The sequence below is a fragment of the Mastigoproctus giganteus genome, chromosome 11 (assembly GCF_048544385.1).
Source record: "Mastigoproctus giganteus isolate SK-2022 chromosome 11, ASM4854438v1, whole genome shotgun sequence".
NCBI classification, from domain to species: domain Eukaryota; kingdom Metazoa; phylum Arthropoda; class Arachnida; order Uropygi; family Thelyphonidae; genus Mastigoproctus; species Mastigoproctus giganteus.
This window is the reverse complement of record NC_143585.1, coordinates 4,387,309-4,409,044: the sequence shown is the minus strand read 5'-3', so window position 1 is coordinate 4,409,044 and position 21,736 is coordinate 4,387,309. Positions and strand designations below refer to the sequence as shown.

The window sequence follows — 21,736 nt, the reverse complement described above, 5'->3', positions numbered from 1 at the left end:
AATAAACAGATGAACTGGTTTAATCCTGGTATAAAATGTTACGTTTCTGATAACAGGACACGGAAGCCTTAACAGTAAGTTATTCTCTTTAGGTTTGGTTAACTCTCCTCTCTGTCATTGCAGCTCCCGAGACTGTGGAGCATCTGCTATTTCACTGTAACATCTATTTGGATATTAAACATGAGCTAAATATCCTAACCAGGTTATGTGATTTGATCAATTTAGCTGTTCTTAGAGAGTAAGGATAATTTTATGGCTTTATCTGAATATGCAGATAAACTGTTTAACAGAAGAAAACGTATAATAAATAGAGATATATCAAAAATGACTAACACAATTGTGTCCATTAATTAATTGTTATGTAGATTCTAAGATTAATATAAAACAATGGTAAGATATTGAACTGGTTGTTTCATGAAATAAATATTGTATATAATTGTAAATAATCTTTGGAGCGAAGTTAAGGGTTCATGTGTCTATCCAGATTCTCGATTAAAACCTGGAAACTGTATTGACAATGTTAGCATTAGCATTAGCAGAGGCATATGATGCAAGAAAGCAAGCTTATTCAGCATCAGCCAAAAAAAAAAAAAAAAAAAAACAACCACTACTCCCATTTCACCCCTCCGTTCGTTCGAAATACCTGTCCAGCTGAGCCTTAAATTTATTTAGGCTATCAACTTCAACAACAAGCGATGGGAGTCTATTCCACAAACCAACTGCCCGCTGGCTAAAGGCAAATTTCCGCACATCTATCCGACATCCGTCCTTCCTCAATTTGAATTTATGCCCTCTCAGGTGATTATTCTGAGCAAGAGGAAGAATCCCATCGGCATTGAGCATGCTCAAGCCATTCAAAGCCTTATACACCTCTATCAGATCACCTCGCCGATGCCTAGTCTCCAGGCTCTGTAATTTGCAAAACTTAAGCCTTTCTTCGTAAGAGCAACCCTTTGTTCCATTCACCAATCTTGTTGCCCTTCTCTGTACTCGTTCCAGCAGCTCTACATCCTTCCTGAAATGAGGCATCCAGACCTGTATACAGTACTCAAGGTGTGGCCTGACCAATGCCTTATACAAGGGAATAATCACATCCCTGTCCCTGCTTGAAAAATTCCTGTATATCATTGACAAGACACCATGAGCTACTCTTGCAGCTCGTCTGCACTGCTCAGAGAACTTCATATCTGCCTGCACAATTACCCCCAGGTCCTTTTCATTCTCTACCACTGTCAGCGTAGTACCACAGAGTTGATACGTTGATCTAGGGTTACTGTTTCCCATATGTAGTACAGGAAACCCTTGATTAGTGCGGTTAATGAATCCTTGAAATATACCGCACATATTAAAACCTCACTAATCAAACTTAAGAAACAAGGGAATAATTATAATGAATCCTTGAAAATTATGAAATTGTAAAAATGTATTTTTTCTTACTCAATACGTACCTATAATGCACTGCATAGTTCTTAAATTATTAAGGAATAAATTTAAAAAAAGATAGTATGATTTAAATTTTATTTTTTGCAAAAAAAACTTATCTAACTTCAATTGAACAGTGGTAGCTTTCTTCCTTTCCTCCATGATTTTGCGATAACAATCAATTTGCTTATCTAACCCTCAACGAACGTTCATGCTTCTCTCTGCATCTGGATCAATCTCTAGTATGAGTTCTTTTGCTTTTTAAAGTGTATTAAATAGTTCAAGTTTTTTGAATGAAATTTCTTTGGGAGCAAACTGCTTTTCTTCTGCTTCATTTTCGTCTTCTTCCTCGTATGCATGTTGATGCTCAATTTCAAGAAGATCGTCGTTACTTAAGTCTTTTGAATGCGATTCCAATAATTTTCTAACGTTTTCTGAATCTACTTCCTCAAAGCCGAGGTCTTTTCCAATTGTAGTAATTTCATCAATAACTTTGTTGACAGGATTAATGAAACCGTAAAAATCATTTGCGCATTCAGGCAAAAGATTCTGCCAGACAGCTCTCATGCAGCTGTTCGTCATTTCTTCCCACGATTTGTGTATGTTCTCAACTGCTTCTTTAATATCATAATATTAAAGAAGTTTAATATTAATAATAAAAGAATAAAAGAATATGAGTTACCAGAGCAAATTTCAATTTCAGAATGGTATGGGGTGCTGCTGTCGAGCATTTTGGAGTCGATTCCCATTCATTTAAGTTAGAAGACCCTGGTGAGTGCGTGTCACGTATTTGCCACTTTAGGCGCCGTTGTGAGTTGCCAAGCACCGCAAGAAAAAAACAGCGCACTAATCAAATTTGATAACACATATATTAAGGGGATAGTATCAAAAAAATTTTGCGCACTAATTAAAACCGCATTGTTCAAAACCGCATTAATCAAGGGTTTCCTGTACTTTACATTTGTCAATGTTAAACTTCATTTGCCACCTCTCAGCCCATCTGCTCAACCTTTCCAGATCCTGTTGCAGCAGCATAGTATCAGTAGTGTCCTTAACAACCCTGCCAACCTTGGTATCATCTGCAAACTTGGACATTAAGCCTGATACACCATCATCAATATCATTTATAAATACAGAAAACAACAATGGACCCAACACTGAACCCTGAGGAACTCCACTAATAACATTAGTCCACGTTGAGCAGTGTCCATTGATTACCACTCTCTGTCTTCTGCCACTCAACCATCCCTTTATCCATAGCAGCAATTTGCCTCCAATGCCACACTTCTCCAATTTGTGCAGCAGTCTTCCATGCGCAACAGTATCAAAAGCCTTTCTAAGATCCATATATATAATATCAAAGTTATTCCCTGCATCCAGTTCTTTTGTGACTACATCATAGTATCCAATCAAATTGGTCAGACAAGACCTGCCTTTAACAAAACCATGCTGTGTCTGAGCTATAACTGAATTCTTGTCCAGATGATCCTGCAGTGCTTCTTTAACCAGTGCCTCCATTAATTTTCCTGGAACCGAAGTTAAACTAACAGGTCTATAATTACTTGTGTCAGCCTTTGATCCTCCTTTGTGAATTGGGGTTACATTTGCACATCTCCAGTCCATGGGTACCTCCCCTGAGTCCAAAGAAGCTCTCATAATTATGGCTAGGGGTTTGCTTACTTCCTTTGCTGCCTCCTTTAATATAACTGGATAGATCCCATCCACCCCGGGTGCCTTTTTTATGTTTATCCTCAACAATTTCTCCTCCACTTTCCTCTCAGTTATTAGAAAATAATCTAGCCCACTGCCAATGTTTACTTCACCTACGACATTCCCCTTCCTGAATAACTCCTCATGTGTGAATGTAGATGCAAAATACTCGTTTAGATTGTTAGCCACCTGAGCTGGATCCTCAACTGTTGAACCATCAACATCCAGTGGACCAATCTGATTCATCCCTTTCCTTCTTGAGTTTAAATAGGTAAAGAACTCTTTTCTGTTTTTCTTTGCATCCTTTGCCAAGGATTTCTCATAATCTGCCTTTGCCTGCCTAATCTCCTTTGTGACTTGGTTACAGACCAACTTATATCTATCATAGGCTTCCATGTCACCCATTAATTTGTATGTATCCCATGCATTTTTCTTCTCTGCCATATGTCTCATTAGTTCATCTGACAACCATTTAGGCCTGAACCTTGAACAATATTTCTTGGTTGGTATGTAAATATGTATTGAATATATTTATGTATTAAAAGACTGTCAAATTACTTTGGTGGAAATTTGATTTCTGGAGATCTAGTTTTTAATTTCTGTGATTTTATTTTTAAATTGAACTGGTGGTGCTACTGGAACTATACTTTGATGAACTGGCAGGGCTTGAATTAATGTTTTGCTTTATTGCAAAATGTTAAACTATAGTCCTAGTAATATTAGAGTTGAATCAGACATGATTGGTTTGATTGTTTTCGACAGTGTCATGTTACTGAGAACATATTATGTTTCTTGAATTTGGATTGCACTGCTGATGCTTAGCTACCCTATACGAGACTTGGTATGTACATGGCTGGATTCCTCTTTCATGTATGCACTGGCTCACAGAAGCATTGTGGGAATCCAAGCTGTCGATCTGGCAGTTGTGGATCAGGCAAGAGCTTTATATCTCTGTATCTAGCTTAATGTGAGAAATAGATGTTTTTAATCATATGGTCTTGAATTGATTTTTATGGATTATACTTAGGATAAGGTTTGATTTGTTTGTATTAATTGTTGATTTGTTGGGCAATACGGAGAACCCTGACAATCTAAGCATGGAAATGATACACTGTACGTTTATGATCTCTTTAAAGTGCATGTGTGTTGGTTAACCTACTTGATAGGGTTAATTAAAGTGTATCCTCTAAAACGGATGAAGTTTAGATGATAAAGCAGATATCATTAATGCTTCATTGTAGAATGTTAGTTTCTTTTACTGTCTTATTAAGAGTGTTCTAACTGATGGCTAATGTCTTATGACTTCGCACAAGTGCAGGAGCAAAAGTAATAATTTAATTTATTTAATTTAATTTATCCTGCAAGGGATAAATTAAATTAATCTCCAAAAATGATTGGAGTTTTGATAAACAAATTTGGTATTAACTTATTTGTTGTAAATGGTGATTTGCCCATTCTTTCTCTAGTTAAGAGAAATGTTAAATTTATGGCTTAGTAAAGAATGTGTATATTAGTTTTATTATTGATATGGTTGTGTGGCCTCACCGATTTGCATACGTTTTGTCCACTAGTGCCTTATATTTCTTACTCTTTAAACTCTTGCTTTCTTCTTCTTCTGGGAATGCCTATTTCTTTCATCCCCATGCTTTTCTTCTCTTTCCTATCCATTCCCTTACCCCTACTTCTCACGCTATGCTCTCTCCTTTTAATTTTCCTTATTTATTGGGATAACAAGTTTTCTTGTTATCCCACAAAGCGTCTTTGTCCGATAGTAGTTCTAGTTCTCCGCTGTGGAAAGGCATGCACTTGGCATGCCTTTCCACATCGGAGTGGGGGGGGCAGCAGACGAGGTGTTCGCTGCCCCCTGCCTTCAAAGTTGCCATGTGACGGCGCTCAACGCTCAACATAACATACACATAAACATTACATACCAATGCTTATCCACATTTGCTGGCTTTGGCATATTTGCTTTTCAGATGCTACTGCGGCACATAGGGGAAACCCCGAAGACTGCCTCAAAAAACAAGTATACCTTGTCCTTTCTATACATTAAAATATACAGAAAATGTATATTAAAAAATTAATAATAAATAATAATAATAATAATAATAATAAATTAGCAATTCTTGCAGATTAATAAATGTGAGTGAATGTCAGGTCACCTATATAAACTATGCAGTGACCAAATGAATGTTGTGATTAGTATATATATATAACCATACAAATAAATTAGAATGAGAGGTTAAAAAAAAATAAATAAAAAATAAAATAAAATAATGCCAGCAGTATGGCAAGACAAGAGCAAAAAAGTCGAAATTAAACTTAATAATCAAACAAAACAGGGAGGGAAGAGAGGGGTAACAAGAGTAAAAATATTGCAGCAGAAAATCCCTAAGATAATTTAGAACATCTAATTATGAGAATAATAATTCATTAAATTTTGAAAGCCAATTAAAATAGAAATTTAACAGTGCCCCCCTCTGACGGGCATCAGGTCCAAATTTATGTGAAATATCGCCAAACGAGATCTAGCCCACACTACAGTAAAATAAAACAAAAATAAACCAAAAAAAAATAGACTGGCCTTTATGCCCCTTCACAACAAAGGACCCCACAGCCAATAATGGTCAGGGAATTGCTGCATTTCGATAGCTAGACATCGCCGCAAAGGCGAGTCGATCAGAAGATCAGCCCACCACCTGATCCATTTGTCTAGCGATCGAAATGCAGCGATTCCCTGACCATTATTGCCTTTGTGGTCCTATGTTGAGATGGGGCATAATGGTCAGTCTATTTTTTGGTTTATTTTACTATAGTGGTCTAGATCTCGTTTGATGATATTTCACATAAATTTGAACCTGGTGCCCGTCAGAGGGGGTGCCGTTAAATTTCTATTTTAATTGGCTTTCAAAATTTAATGAATTATTATTCTTATAATTAGATGTTCTAAATTATCTTAGAGATTTTCTGCTGCAATATTTTTACTCTTGTTACCCCTCTCTTTCCTCCCTGTTTTGTTTGATTCTTAAGTTTAATTTCGACTTTTTCGCTCGTCTTGCCATACTGCTGACATTATTTTATTTTTATTTAACTCTCATTCTAATTTATTTGTATGGTTATATTTCAAGCATCATGTAGAGGTATATGCTTTTTGCTGCCTCTGATGTACCTTTTTATCTTTATCATGAAAGATTCAATTTCCCAGTATCTATTTTAAACGCTATTCAAATATATATATATACACACACTAATATATATACTTTTACATTTCACATTATATATATATTATATCGGTGTAGATACACCATAGTTTACCCACAAATAAAACTACATATGTAGTGTGAAATGCATCGTTTTAATTATATCTCATATCGTGGCTACCTTCAACGAGATACCAGTTATTGCACTACTTTGGATAAGTAATGCTTCTCTAGTAGAGAAGACTTATTTATTCTTGGTGATTTGATTTGATTTTTATGGCACAAAAACAACAAGGTTATAGTGCGCTAGGAAAAGGTTAAAATATAAAAAGGTAAGACTGGTCACTTGTAAAAATGTTACTTCGTCTAAAGGTACATATATACAGTCATATCAATGAATAAAATCAGTACAATGATAAAAGCAAATTGTATATTTCATATGAGTGTATACATATTGATCGCTTTTAAAAATTTAAAAACTGCTGGCACATTGTCGTTGTCATTTAAAATCTGACTGAGTGTATATGGCTCAGTCAGATGGGTAAAAGCAGTAAAACGAGCATTTCTAAAACTGGTACAATCACATAAAATGTGTTGGACGGATAAAATGGTGTCGCATTGCTTGCACATAGGAGGGACATCAGCCCTCAGCAAAAAGGAGTGTGTCACATGACAGTGTCCTATGCGGAGCCGAGCAAGAACAATTTCCTCTTTGCAATCCCTGCATAAGCTGGACCGCCAAGGATGGATCACAGGCTTAATTCAACATAGTTTGTTTGTAGTAATCAGGCGATGCCACGAATCTTGCCACTGAGATTGTAGGTTACTACGGATCACTTGCCTGTAGTCTGTATAGGGGACTAACAGGTCAAGATTATCCGTCAGGGCTACCGATTTGGCTGCAGTGTCAGCCAAATCATTTCCTCTAATCCCGATGTGACTGGGGATCCACCAGAAGCAGATATCGAATCCACTTGCATAGAGGCTGTATATTATCTGCTGAATTCGGGACAGGATTGGATGATTAGTGCGTGACACCGCTGATAAAGCCTATAGTGCACTCACTGAATCGGCATATATAATACACCGTTGGTATCAGTGTTTTCTTATGTGAACTAGAGCTAACTCTATAGCATGCATCTCTGCAGTGTAAATGCTGCAGTCAAGGGGTATCTGCTCTGATATGGTATTATTTGGAAAAACAGCAGCAGATCCCACATACGATTTTGACTTCGAGCCGTCTGTGTAAACTGGCAAAAGTCAGAATGTTCTGCATGGTGTTGTGAATAGAGCTGAGGGTAGACAGAAGACTGAGTATTAGACTTCGTCGCAATCTTCTTGTTGTTGTTATTTGGTTTTTAGGAGCATTAGCAACTAAGGCCATATTGCTCCGGGGATATGCGGTGGTCATTCTCTAACCTTTCCGCATTCTCCGTATTTGGTGGTCACGGGCTCGAACACCAGTCTAATCAAGAAGCGTGTGCTACGCACTGCTGCTCCTGCGCACGGAGGCACCCAATCTTAAGCGAGAAGTCGCATGTCGGTGTTTGTGCATGCCAGGGTGGAAGGGGCTCCTTTGGTGATCGAGCAACCTTGTCTACCGAGATGTTAAGCTCATTGAGTAGCTCTTGAACACGAATGCCAAATGGGCGACTGGCGGCCCATCGTGTGTTATAAAGATTTTCCCATCGTGGCTTGTTGTTTTGGTTTTTAGGAGTATTAGCAACTAAGCCATATTGCTCGGGGATATGCGGTGGTCATTCCCTGACCTTTCCACATCCTCCGTATTTGGTGGTGACGGGCTCGAACCCCGGTCTAATCAAGAAGCGTGTGCTACACACTGCTGCTCCTTCCCATCTGGCTACTCCCATCGTGGCTTGAAAACGGATGTCCATGTGGGATGGTCTCGCAGGGACTTCAGCTTGAAGGCATATTGCAGAGACAACTGTATTCGTCGAAGCAACAGGGACGGTTCATTTCCTTCGGCATACAGACTTTGGACAGGCGAAGTTCTAAATGCACCGGTAGCAATACGAATGGCTTGATGATGGACGGGGTCAAGCCAACGAACAGCACTATTTTTAGCAGATTAATACACCTGAGACCCATAATCTAATTTTGAGTGTATTAGTGCACGGTATAAACGGAGTAGGGTGCATCAGTCTGCACCCCAAGAGGTAGAAGAGAGACAGCGGAGAATGTTAAGCCCTCTCGTGCACTTTGTGCATAGCTGACGAATGTGTTGGACAAATGTCAACTTTTTTGTCAAAAATGAGTCCCAAGAATTTCATCTCTGATACAACTGGAATGGTGCTTTGTCCAAGTCGTAATTCAGGGTCAGGGTGGAGGTTACATTTGCGACAAAAATGGACGCAAACGGTCTTCTCCGGTGAGAACCTGAAACCATTGGCCGTGGCCCAGAAGTTAAGACGGTTAATAGCTTGTTGCAGTTGTCTCTCAATAACCCTCATATTGCATGATTGAGAAAATATGCTGAGGTCATCGACGTAGAGTTGGTGGAAGTTGTTCAGAAATGGAATATCAACACTTTAGCGAAACTGGTGATAGCACTGGCGGGATAAATTTTTTAGATAGCAAAGGGTGGTTTGAAAGGTTTAAAAATCAATATAGGAGAACGCCATTTCTCAGGAACATAACAAGAAACCTGTAGACGACTCTGAATTAGCAGATTTTGTGGCTGCAGAAAGTTTCCCGAACTGAATTTAAAAAATTAATTACAGATGTTCAATGTAGACAAAACTGGGTTATTTTCGAAGAGAATGCCATTTTTTTGAAAGATTTGTTTGAAATTTCTAATAAATGCCATATTTAATATTAAATTGTTTCTTCTTTTCATTTCGATACCTTGTGCTTGTATTTCACTATAATATTGAGATCCTTGAGGTTGTCACAGACATTCTCTCAGATAGGCCAGACAAGCTGTACTTGCTACCTGGGAGTCTAAAACGCTGATGGAACTGATATTCGGGTGACACTCAAGTCAAGTGGACCCAATTTCAGCGAAGTCCGGACAGTCTGTGACAGCCAAATCCTCTGCTTGCACCTTCACAAGGGTGGGACTATTAGTAATAATGGGTATAACTTCTATGCACAAGTACATGGTGCGTGACCACCCAGGTGTGAACCAACGTAAGCAGGGGTCGAGGTGTGGCGCCCACACCACATGGAGGAACCGCCCCTCTATGTTACCAGGCAGTACTAGGTGGTAGATGACTCTCATCAACCGGTGAAATACCACCACTTTGCTTATTGGAGGCTTGAAGTGGTGGAACCCATGTTTAGTCTCTAGAGCTAAGTTCCGGGTCAACCCTTCCCTTTCTCTTCCATCATGCAGTATGACTGATGACTTTTGAGGTTATGATGAATGTCGTGGCGAGATCCAATATTCCTTACATTTCGAGGGTACAGCTCTAAAACGGTGTTCGCAGGCCGGCCGCTAGTTAGTACACCGGACCAAACCTTCACAAGGGTGGCTTCCGGATCAGCTAGTGTATAATCATGCTACCTCTACTCTGCCAGATAGTGACTGCAGGGAGTCCGAGTACTGTGTATGCGGGGAGCATTGTCGAGGCCACGTTATGTAAAGCATCTGGGTATATTCTTACCACGTGTACGCCATATCCAAAAATTTCATTACTTCATACAGCATGTCCCACCCTCTTTTTCTTATTATTGAATACACCATGAATTGTCAAATTAATAGAGCAAGCTTATCTGCAAAAAGATCTAAACCTCCCAAGCACTTCCTAATTCATTTCACAAATATACGTGGTCTCAATTCTAATCTCAACGATGTCCATTTCCACTTGCAGTCGGCCAAACCCCATGAACTTTTTCTGACAGAATCTCAGTTATCGGTTGATTCAACTACTGCTCATCTCAGATGCCCAAATTATTCGCTGTATGATTCCTTTCGCCTCAAAAGGTTACCACCTTTTGAGGCGAAAGGAATGTGCATACGTCCGTTCTGATATTCCCTGTCAGAGACTTGGCAATTTGGAATCTCCTCTCTTTGATCTTCTCTGGCTTAAAATCTCTCTACCTCATTATGTCAAATTCATCTGTTGTCTCTACCGTTCTCCCAACTCCACTAATCACTTGGAGCTCTTTGACTTCCTCTCTTTGCAACTTGACTTTCTCCAGTCCAACTTTCCTAACAGTGAGGTAATTTTCCTCGACCAGCTTTAAAAGCTGGTCGAGATGCTGAGGCTTTTGCAATTACTAATAACCTAGCACAGATTGTTCATTTACCTACAAGAATACCGGACAATCCTAATCATACAGCCAATACGCTTGATCTTTTTCTCACAAACAACCCTTCTAAGTACACGGTCGAAGTGAGAGCTCCTTTGGGCACTTCAGATCACAACTTGGTGATTGTCTCTTCTCCAATGGAACCTTTATCTCATGGCTATTCCCAACCTCGTGTTGTTTGGCATTACAAGAATGAAAAATGGGATGACCTGCGAGACTTCTTTTCTTCTTTTCCTTGGTCGGATTACTGTTTCAAAACTCCTGATGTCAACGTTTGCTCAGATCGTGTCAGTGAAATTACTCTTGCAGGAATGGAATCCTTTATCCCACACTCCACTTTAAAATCTCGTCCTTTATCTAAACCTTGGTTTTCCAATAAATGTGCGAAGTATGTTCAAGAGAAGAATGTTGCATATCGTAATTGGCTTGTTTCTAATTCTTCAGTTTCATTTTCTTCCTACACCAAAGCTCGCAACAATTGTAAAGCAGTTATTAAGAGTAATTAAGAGCAATTACTAAGTGTAGAAAACTTGCTTCTTGCCCTAATGGTAGCTGAGCATTCTGGTCTCTTGCCAAAGCTATTGGCCGCAACTTTTGCCCATCTCTGCTCCCACCTCTGTCCAAATCTGACGGTTCTGTTGTCACTTCAGCCAAGGATAAAGCTGACCTGCTAGCATCCCATTTTTCTTCCAGCTCACATATTAACGTTCTTGGTAAAACACCTCCCACCATTCCCAACATGCTCCATTCACAATGCCTCCTGTGGTCTTCCGTCAAAAGGATATCAGAAGGATTCTGATGAATCTTGATGCTAAGGAAGCTCCAGTCCTGATGGTATTTCTCCACTTGTTCTCAAAACCTGTGCTCCTGAACTTACTCCTATTCTTTGCCACCTTTTTTCACTTTCTTATTCCAAAGGTGTTTTTCCTTCTGCTTGGAAATTTGCTCATATCCAGCCAGTTCCTAAAACGGGTGGCAATCCCTCCCATCCGATTATCGTTCCATTGCAATTGCTTCTACTCTTTCTAAAGTAATGGAGAAATCAGTTAAACGCCAACTCTTAAACTACCTAGAAAACTTCCGTCTGATCAACGATCGCCAGTATGGATTCCGTCAGTGTCGATCCAATGGTGATATTCTGGCTTATGTTACCCATTTATGGACTAACTCGATGGAAAAGTTCGGTGAAACACAAGTAGTTGCTCTTGACATCTCAAAGGCTTTTGATCGTGTTTGGCATAAATGTCTTCTAAACAAGCTTCCATCTTATGGTTTGCCAACTGTTTTTAGTAATTGGTTATGCAGTTTTCTCTCTGATTGCTCAATAAGGGTGATGGTAGATGGCTCTCTGTCTTCTAACTTCTCCACTAATGCCGGTGTCTCCCAAGGTTCAGTTCTTTCCCATACTCTTTTCCTCTTGTATATTAATGACCTTCTCCCATTGACTGGCAATCCTATCCATAGTTTTGCCGATGATAGCAGATTGCATTCCACTTTCCATTTTGAGAAAACCTGCCCTGCCCAATCAGCTTCAACTTCTTGAATATCTGCAACCAATTCCTTAAATGCCGATCTCCAGGTAATTCTGCAGTCGGGCAAAGACAACTTAGTTGATTTCAATCCTTCTAAAACTCAGTCTTGTCTTATATCTCGCAAAAAGGATTCTTCTGCTCCTATGCTTATCTTTAGGGACACTCCGATTTCTAGGCAAAATGATATATCTCTTTTGGGGATTACCCTGACTTCTAATCTCTCTTGGCACAAGCACATTACAAATATTGCTTCCTCTACATCTAAAAAACTTGGTTTTCTCTTTCGCTCTCGGCTTTACTTTTCTTCCAAACAGCTGCTCACTCTGTATAAATCGCAAATCCGCCCTGCCATGGAATATTGTTTCCACATCTGTGGTGGTGCCCCCAAAACCTCTCTCAGGCTTCTTGATTCCATTCAGAAGAGGGCAGTTAGGTTAATTAATGAGTCATCTCTAACAGAGTCTCTCCACTCGCTGTCTCATAGACGTACTGTTTCTGCTGCATGCCTCTTCTACAGATACTTCCATGGGCACTGTTCTTCTGAATTGGCTTCTATAATTCCCGCTCTCTCTTTCAAAACAGTCCAAACACGTGCCACCACCAGCCAACATCCATTTACTGTCCAACTTCAAACCCACAGAACCAACTTTTCATCTTCCTCATTTATTCATTCAACTGCCGTTTTCTGGAACAACCTTCCTTCATACGTATTTCCTGAAAATTACAACGATGCGGAAAGTTCAAGTGCATTATCAACAAATTGCGGAGGATGCGGAAAGTTCAAGTGCAATGTCAACAAATATCTTCTTTCGTCATCTCAACCTCCAACCCAAGCATGGTACAAAGTACTATAGGTTCTAATACCTCTCTTGTTTGGGGTTCACATAAAAAAAAAAAATATGTAGGTACATATAATACATACATAGACAAAATTTTAGACTAGTTTTTCTTATATATTTCATACTTTGGAATGTAACCCATTATTACATGGGCACAATTTCTAAGAAACAAAACCCCTGGGAATAGCGGGTTTACTGTACTCAAGCTTGCCATAGTAGAGTAGAGATGGCTGCACAGTGGGTTGATACACTTAGTCAATCTCAGATAATGTCAAACAGATTTGAATAACAAACGTGAATCCGAGTCAACTCAGTGAATCGCAGAATTCAACCAATATATCAATGCTGTCAACAGACTGCATCTGATAGCTCAACATAAAGCACACAATATTTTTGAAAATCTGGATTTGCAGCGTCGAACTACATTATGGCCTTATGATGTCAGCACGATAGTTGAATAGTGGGAGGTCTTATAACTGCATAGGTAGGTTAATTACAGGAAAGCTGAGTTTTACTTCGGCTTTCTTGAATTGTGATCGGAGTCCAATCACAATTCCAGCTGCATTAGCGTCCACTCCTGCCGCATTGACCTCGATTGCATAGTATGTTCGAATTAGTACCATACAATACCACAAGGATCACTTAAATTTTAGCCGGACAGTCAGTTGAATTCACCGGGTGGTGTGGCCCCTCTGTAGCCAGGTGGGTAGGAGCAGTAGTGCGTAGCACACACTTCTTGATTAGACCAGGGTTTGAGCCCACGAACACCAAATATGGAGGATGCGGAAAGGTCGGGAAATGACCACCGCATATCCCCAGAGCAATATGGCCTTAGTTGCTAATGCTCCTAAAAACCATTTGATAGGTCCTGGAGAGAACGCTGAGTGCGTTATAATGTTAGTATATCAGTTAGTATATTATTATACAAATAATAACATTATACAATACAAAACTATAGAAATATTTACTAAAAACTAAACTATTTACAATCATACTTTTACTATATCAGGATGATGGGTCCCTTCATCAGCTAACATTAATATACAAAAAAACATTACAATGGAACATCAAATGATGCCTTCATAACACTCGCCAGCCTCATGCACATGCTTCGCTGTCTAATACATGACCGTGCCCGGCATTATTTGATGTTCTATCGTAATGCTTTTTGTACATTAATGTCAGCTGATGAAGATCCATCGTCGCGATATAGTTTGTATATTTGTAAATAGTTTAGTATTTTGTAAATATTTTAAATATTTGTATAATTTGAATAGTTTAGTATTTTGTAAATATTTTAAATATTTGTATAATTTGTAAATATTTTAGTTCTGCTCTTTTGGATACAACAATATTCCTCATGTATTATGGAACCCAAAGCAAAAAGCCTTTTCCTAAGTGACCTATGTCATTATGTAATTATTTACCTATGTAAACACAGGTAAATAATTACATAATATTTATTCGACATTGAGAATCCACGTGGTGGGGTAACCAATGGGAGAAGAGGGATGCGGGTCACGTGGTACAAGTGGGTGGGCCAATTACGTCACTACAAATGCACAGGTAAATAATTACATAGGTCATTTCCTGATTAGACATCAATCAGTGCATTTAGACAGGTGTTTTTTAAGTAGAAAAAATTTTACTTACTCTGTCATACCTCTACATTTTACACAGAAAAGTGTGCACGGGGGTTGGCGAGCAAAGCAAGCAGGGATATAGTTACATTATTAATTCAAGCCCCCTAGTTACATTATTAATTCAAGTTTCTTTTCAATGTATATAAATATATATTATTCCAGGGAGAAACCAGAATGCATTTTATATTAGTTTTAAATATACCTGTTATTATGAGAACTTCTTGGTAGTGATCGTGGTCTAGCAGCCTTTCTAAGAGGAGAACGCATCCGGTGGATTGGTGACCTTGACCTTGAACGAGGCCGTTTCCCAGATATATTTGGAGGAGCTTTGGGCAAGGGCTTCATAGCAATTGGTTCTGGGCTTGAATCACTTTCAGAGGAGCTTGCAAATGGTCTTAAAGGAAAACCCAATTATAAGAATTACAGAAATATCTAGTAATGAGGTAAACATTTATTTCTTACCTTCCCTTAACAATTCCCAGCAACTAGCTAATTCCACTCACTAAGGAGGGACATTAGAAATGGGAACATTAGAAATAGAAATTTACTTAAATGATACATTAATGATAATGTCTTCTTGTGGAAAGGCCTCCTATACAACTGTTAGAAGTTAATTTTCAGTTGACATTTTAAAAGTAAACAGTACTATTTACTAAATAAATGGACTTTCAAAAATGAAAATGTGCAGGTGTTTTAATCAGGTTGATTTTATACTTTCTTCCCACAGGAAAAAAATAAAATAAAATTTCACCTTACTATAGTTGAAAAATACATAACAGCACTTATAAAAATTACAAATGGGTAACAAAGACAGTCTGAATTTTGAACAAAAAGAAACAGAGCACAACTGCCAATTTGTTAACCAGAGATGAAGAATGAATAAATTCATGGAATTGTTTAAAATATTCCAAAGTTAATGGCAGTCTCTTTAATATTTTTTGCAAAAAAAAAAGAACCATTAGGAGAACAGGAGAAAGGATGAAGAGACTACATTCTCATCATAAATCCAGAGAGTTTGAAGCTCAATACTACTGGCATAAATTATAACTATATACAGTAAACTTTTTAATATCTGGAACTCGTGGAAATTGAGAAGTGCCAAATTTTAAACTTTTCTGGATTTTAGAAAAGTATAACTTAGTGGAGAAATTTTAATAATTTCAAATGTAAACAATGGTTCAATTTGTTAAATAAAAACAAATAACAATACACGGAGTCAGTAAATATCATGTACTGTAATGTCGATTTTAAACGCATTTCTCATAGAGTATTAAACAGAATAGCAAATCAATGTGCTTCAGAGAAAAAAATACTTTTGCAATGGAGGATAAGAATATATTAACTATTCTTTTCAACCTGGAGGTGGTAGGACCCCAAAGTATAGCACAGGTGGATCACCTGGCAGGTACCCACTTTTTTTTTTAAATTCTGCTTGAAAATACAAATATTTCATCTTTTCTTAACTTTGTAAACTAATGAGAGAAGTTTACCTCAATATAGTATGTAGAACACTTCTGTATGATACTCTCCAGAAATTAAAACAAAAAAAAAAAGAAAATCTTACATTAAAGAAACAAATAATTAAAAATCAATTTAACGCAATTAAAAATAAGAAAATTAATTATAAGAATTTAACGAAAAAAATTGCAAAACTATTTTCCTTCCCGAAGCTGACAACGCTTTTCATCCATATGTCGTGATCACAGAAATGAAAATTACCGAATAAGGGGTGAGCATGAAACTTAAATAGGGATTATTCGTCTTCACACATGCCCACGAACTGGAGATCAGATATGGCCGGCGAACATTAACAGAATTCTCGTGTAATTTAATTTCTATGGTTTCTGCAATTAATAGTCATGTATAATTACATTGAACAGTATTCTGGCCTCGTTAAATAAAAAAGTATGTTTTTCGTTAACGGTGTGAAAGGCTAATTCTGACACTGCTAAACAAGAAGCACGAACTGAGGCTGCATGTTGATTAGCATGAATATTCAGAGGAAAATGCGTCAAACCTTGGTAAGAGGAGTCGCAATCACCGCAAGAAATGGACCTGGTATACAACATTTCTTGCGGCAATTGCAACTCGTCTTACCAAGGTTCGACACATTTTCCTCTGAATATTCATGTTAATCAACATGCAGCCTCAGCTCGTGCTTCTTGTTCAGCAGCGTTTTTTACGAAAAACGTATTTTTTTATATAAACGAGGCCAAAATACTTAGTGCCCAACGTAATTATACACGACTATAGGTTGAGGGCGGTACAGATGTCATCAGTGGATAGTGATGTGATTTCTTTATTCACTTCAATTCCCGTCCAACAGGCCGTGCACTGCGCCAGAAGGCTCCTCGAGAACGACTTAAGCCTCCAATCCAGGACATCACTATCCACTGATGACATCTGTACCGCCCTCAACCTATGTTTATCAAGCAGCATCTTCACTTTTGAGGATTCACTCTACCAGCAGGTACATGGCACTGCTATGGGTGCCCGTCAGTTCCATAGTAGCCAACATCGCCATGGAAGATCTGAAGGAGCAGATACACCAGAACCCACCTACACCTATTACAACATGGTGTAGATACATTGATGATATTTTTACCGTAATACCACATGGCTCTGAAACTGCACTGCTGGAATACTTCAACTCCCTATCTAATTTCATCAAGTTTACCATAGAATCAGAGGTGAACGGTACCGCTCCCGTTCCTGGACATCCTAGTGCATCGCGTAGGCCTACATCTAGAGACCTCAGTATACAGCAAGCCTATGTGGTGCGATCAATCCACTAACTACAGATCCGGCCACGCACCAAGCCATCTCAATAGCACTGCCCACACCCTATTCTCCAGGGCTTGGAGCCATTCCAGCACTGACACAATTAGGCGTAATGAGATCTCCCGTGTGAAGGCGGACCTAACCAAATGCGGTTATCCATCCCATGTACTAAGCAGATGCCTATTACAGGCAGAAGAACTCACATCGAACCCAAGACCACTGGACCAAGTCGGTATATCGTCCGCCTACATTCCCTATTATCCAGGCGTGTCAGGACGGATCTCGAAGGTCCTTAGAAGTTACAACATCAAATGTGTGCAATTACCCTGCAGGAACCTACGTTCACTTGTCTCCAGCATGAAGACCCCTGTCACACCTGTCTTACGCAGCAATGTGGTATATCGCATCACCTGTAGAGACTGTAACAGTTGCTACATAGGAGAAACATCAAGGCGTCTCCAAGATCGCCTTACGGAACACAACAGAGCAATCCGGCTTGCCGAAACTGACCAGTCCGCGGTCGCGGAACATTTTTGGGCCACCAACCACGATCTTGACCCCAAACGCGACTTTGAAATAGTAGACCACTCACGACACTTTTGCCACCGCCTATGGCTAGAGTCACTCAACATAGTAAACAATCCAAAGACATTAAATCGCCAGAAAGGCATACGTCCACATCCCATCCTAGAGCCAACCGTTTTAATGCTGGATGATCAGTGGTGTAGAAAGTAGTGCACATCCGTGCAACAACAATGACGCATGATTAACGTGCCTCACTCAGCTCGTTGTATTTTTGTATTTAATTTGTCAGTTGACGAAGAGACACGCGCCTCGAAAGCTACTGATTTTGTTTTGTTAGTATATATTTGTATTAAACTGGATTATAACTTACGTGTATGTTATTATGCTATAAGTTTACACCTTTTATTTAAAAAAAAATTATTTAATTCTGTAGAAACCTTTTAAACATGAAATAGAAAGTATCTTCCAGTTTACGGTTTAAAAGACAAGTTTGCAGAATTCCAAACAAGCATGTGTGCATATATTACATCTTATTATATATTATAATTATTAAAAAATTAAAAACTTTTCAAATCTGGCACACACACACACACACACACACACACACACACACACACACACACACACACACACACACACACACACACAAACAAATTAAAAAATTATGCATGCTGCTCCCTGCAGAGCAGCATCCATTTTAAGAGAATACACAGTTTTGCTTTCTCACATTTACTACATAAAATCAATAATAAATCTTTCAAAAATAACAAGGTTAAGACTGTAGATATTTACTGAACTAGTGGGAGAGGAAAAACAAGAAACCTGAAACTATAAAGAAATAGCATCAACACCTGTCTGGTACCATGCCACTCTTCAAACAAAAACCAAATAACTGTAAAGATGGTGGCAGGTCACTTGACAGGTTCAAGTACAATTTTTGTAAGAAAATCATAAAAAAATTAACTTCAGAAACTACTGCAATAAAAGTTCAACTGTACTTAGGAAGGCAAAAAAAAAAAAAAAAATCAGATTTTTAATCACTGATGGTTAAGGTGGCAACACTTTCAAGGGGCACCTGTCAAGTAACCTGAAACCATCATCACCACCAGGAAAGGAATAATTACAAAGCAAACTTTAATTTAAATTACATCTTCATTTTAATAATTTACTGTAGAGAAATTCAATTTCTTGAATATAATAATAAAGATATCTACATTTAATTTTTGCAATCATTAGCATTCCTAACATTTGACATGCTCATATACAACCATTTTAATTGCAACTGAATATATACCATCTTTCCCTGGAGCCTTGCACTCCTTTAATCTCAATAAATTTTTTGAAGTTGTTCAGATGAATTGATAAGATTAGTGGCAGAGAAGAAAAATTATTGAGATGATTATAAAATAGCAGGGGATGAGAGCCTACAGCAAGTACAAATTAGTATGCAATCAGGTCAATAAAGGGATTAGGCAAGCTAAGACAGATTATAAGAAGTCCTTGGCTAAGAATGCAAAGAAAAATAGCAAACAATTCTTTCCTTGTGTTAACACAAGAAGGAAGGAGATGAACATCACTGGCCCACTAGATATGAATGGCATAACTATCAATGATCCTGTTCAGGTTGCTGACAAACTAAATAGATATTTTTCATCTACATTCACTTATGAAGAAGTTCTAGGGACGGAAACAGCAAAAGTACACCAAGTTTTAACTGAGAACGCTAAATGATTTTGTTATAAATGAGAATGAACTGGAAGAGATGCTGCAGAAGCTAAAAGTAAATAAGGCAACTAAGCCCGATGGGATCATCAGCCTCAGTTGCCTTATTTACTCAGCTACAAAAGAGGCAAGCAAACCCATAGCCATAATTATGAGGGCATAATTAGGATTTGGTGATATGAGCAATTATAGATCTGTGAGCTTGACATCTGTTCCAGAGAACATAATGGAGTCACTGATAAAAAACGTAATGCAAGACTATCTGGACAGGAATGAAATTATATAGAAATCATAGAATGGGTTTGTTGGGATGAAGGTAGGGGTATAGAGATAGTACTGTCTGAGCAATCTAATCAGCTACTACGATGTAGTAATAAAGGAACTGGATGCAAATAATAATTCTGACATCCTATATTCAGATTTCAGTAAAGCTTTTGATATTGTTCCATACAAAAGATTGTTCACAAATTGACAAACTAAGCAAATATTTTGCATCTACATTTACTCATGAAAAAGTTCTAGGGATGGGAACAGCAGAAATACACCAAGTTACTAAGTGTGGTATTAGAAGCAAACTACTGCTCTGAATGCATGGATGACTGAGTAGGAGGGGAGGAAGAGGGAGAGAGAATATTATTAATGGAGTCCCACAGGGTTCGGTGCTGATCCCCCAACTGCTTACAGTATTTCTTAATGATAATGGCATTAAGCATATTGTCTTAAGTTTGCAGATGATAATAAGTTTGGCAGGGTGGTTAATGATAGGAATCAAGGCATAGTACTGCATCAAGATAGATAAATTAGGCGGATGGGCTGAGAAGTAGTAATTGAGCTTTAACATTGGTAAATGAAAGGCACTGCATATGAGTAGCTGTAAACCTAGAATAACATAGCAATTAGGTGGTACCATGTTCAAAATGGTAAACCGAGGGATCTAGGGTTAACTGTACAGTTTGACATGAAGTTCTCTGACCAGCATGGACAGGTTGCTAAAACAGCTCATGGGGTTCAGCCAATATATCGGGAACTTTACCAGCAGCTACAAGGAGGTGATTATCCCACTGCATAAGGTATGGTTAGGTCACATCTTGAGACTGGAAGGTCTGGAAGCCTAATTTAAAGAAAAATTTGGATCTCTTGGAATGGGTACAGAGAGGAGAAAGCAGATTGGTCAAACACACAAAGGGATACTTTTACCACAAAAGACTATGGTTCTGCAAAATGCAACACTTGGAAACTGGACACTTTCCAGGAAACCTGGCTGAAATGTTTAAGGCTGTAAATGAATCAGGTAAACTTAATAGTAATCGTGGCATGTGATGCAAGAAAGCCAACGTATGAGCTTATGTAGCATCAGCCAAAAAAAAAAAAAAAATTTACACAAACATTCCCTCTAAATGTTTGTCCAGTTCCTTCTTAAATTTATTTAACTTATCAACTTCCACAACAACAGATGGAAGTTTGTTCCAGCAATTAACCACCCACTGGCTAAAGGCAAATTTCTGCACATCTATTCTACAACTGTCTTTCCTCAATTTGAATTTATGCCCCCTCAGGTTCATAATCTGAGCAAGTGGAAGAATCCCATCAGAATTCAGCATGCTCAACCCATTCAAGGCCTTATACACCTCAATCAGATCACCTCACAGGTGCCTAGTCTCCAGTCGCTGCAATTTGCAGAACTTAAGCCTCTCTTGGTAAGAGGACCCCTTCGTTCCCCTCACCAATCCAATCTTGTTGCCCTTCTCTGTACACACTCAAACAAACTACACCCTTCCTAAAATGAGGCCTCCAAACCTGTATGCAGTACTCAAGGCGTGGCCTGACCATTGCCTTATACAAAGGGATAATCACCTCTTTTTCCCTGCTAGCAAAATTCCTGGATATCATTGACAAAACCCCATGACCTGCTCTGGCAGCCTGTCTGCATTGCTCAGAAAACTTCATATCTGACTGCACAATTACTCCCAGGTATTTTTCATTTTCTACCACCCTACGTGTAGTATGGCACAGTTGGAACATTGCTCTGGGGTTACTTTTACCCATATGCAGTACTTCAACAATTTCTCCTCCACTTTGCTCTCAGT

The 21,736-nt window shown here is 38.6% G+C and overlaps 1 protein-coding gene across 1 annotated transcript in view; it reads right to left on the bottom strand.

Moving 5' to 3' along the window:
* LOC150077658 (uncharacterized) overlaps positions 1–21,736 on the bottom strand; it is a 221,760-nt gene that overhangs the window by 112,127 nt on the left and 87,897 nt on the right. The window contains exon 3 of the mRNA XM_090384750.1: positions 14,824–15,015. Coding sequence (XP_090240876.1) covers positions 14,824–15,015 — 192 coding nt within the window. The remainder of the gene's footprint in view (positions 1–14,823; positions 15,016–21,736) is intronic.